Source organism: Geospiza fortis, unplaced genomic scaffold (genome assembly GCF_000277835.1).
Source record: "Geospiza fortis unplaced genomic scaffold, GeoFor_1.0 scaffold450, whole genome shotgun sequence".
NCBI classification, from domain to species: Eukaryota; Metazoa; Chordata; class Aves; order Passeriformes; family Thraupidae; genus Geospiza; species Geospiza fortis.
This window is the reverse complement of record NW_005054416.1, coordinates 1,071,558-1,072,433: the sequence shown is the minus strand read 5'-3', so window position 1 is coordinate 1,072,433 and position 876 is coordinate 1,071,558. Positions and strand designations below refer to the sequence as shown.

At 66.3% G+C, this 876-nt stretch overlaps 1 protein-coding gene across 1 annotated transcript in view; it reads left to right on the top strand.

Moving 5' to 3' along the window:
• LOC115948493 (scavenger receptor cysteine-rich type 1 protein M130-like) overlaps nt 1–876 on the top strand; it is a gene marked incomplete at its 3' end in the record, with an annotated part of 16,937 nt that overhangs the window by 7,745 nt on the left and 8,316 nt on the right. The window contains exons 5-7 of the mRNA XM_031061489.1: nt 29–229; nt 318–638; nt 713–874. Of these exons, the coding sequence (XP_030917349.1) occupies nt 29–229; nt 318–638; nt 713–874 (684 nt within the window). The remainder of the gene's footprint in view (nt 1–28; nt 230–317; nt 639–712; nt 875–876) is intronic.

Here is an 876-nt window from a genome sequence, read left to right as displayed (position 1 = left end):
ACTGTACAAACCTTTGTGCAACCTCTAGAACACGATAGGAGATGTTTTCTGTCCTGCGGCCGGGTGGCCAGGGCGTCCCTGCACGCCCCGTTCGGGCAGGGCAGCGGGCGGATCTGGCTGCAGCCCTTCTTCTGCGTCGGCACCGAGGATGCGCTGGAGCACTGTCCGCACTTCGGATGGGGACAGCATTTCTGCGGCCACGAGTGGGATGTGGGCGTGACCTGCACAGGTGAGGGGACACGCTGGCCGTGCTGGCACGGCCACCTTGTGCTGGGGCATCGCGGGCTGGTCTGAGCCGTGCCGGTGCCCCTGTGCAGATGCCGTGGAGCTGAGGCTGGTGGGCGGCGGCAGTCCCTGTGCCGGGAGGGTGGAGGTGAAGCTGCAGGGACACTGGGGCTCGGTGGCAGACGACAGCTGGGACATGGAGGATGCCGAGGTGGTTTGCCAGCAGCTGGGCTGTGGCTCGGCTTCCGCTGCCTACATTGCCCGTGACCGCTTTGGCGCAGGGGACGGGCTCGTCAGCCTGGCCCTGGTGGACTGCAGAGGGGACGAGGCCGCGCTCTGGGACTGCGAGATCCGTGGCTGGGGACCCTATAACAGCAGCAAGAATGTCTCAGACGTTGGCGTTGTCTGTCAAGGTAGGAGCTGGGTGTAAGGTGGTTGAGGCTGTTCATGCCCATCCCTTGTCGCTGGCCTTGCACTGCTCCCACAGGCTTTTCCCAGCTGGTCGGTGGCGATGGAGCCTGTGCCGGGCGGCTGGAGGTGCGTCAGGGCCGGGCCTGGGTCGGTGTCTGCGAGGATGAGGTGGACATGGAGGCGGCCCAGGTGGTGTGCAGGGAGCTGGGCTGCGGCGAGGTGATCGCCATCCCCGGCAGT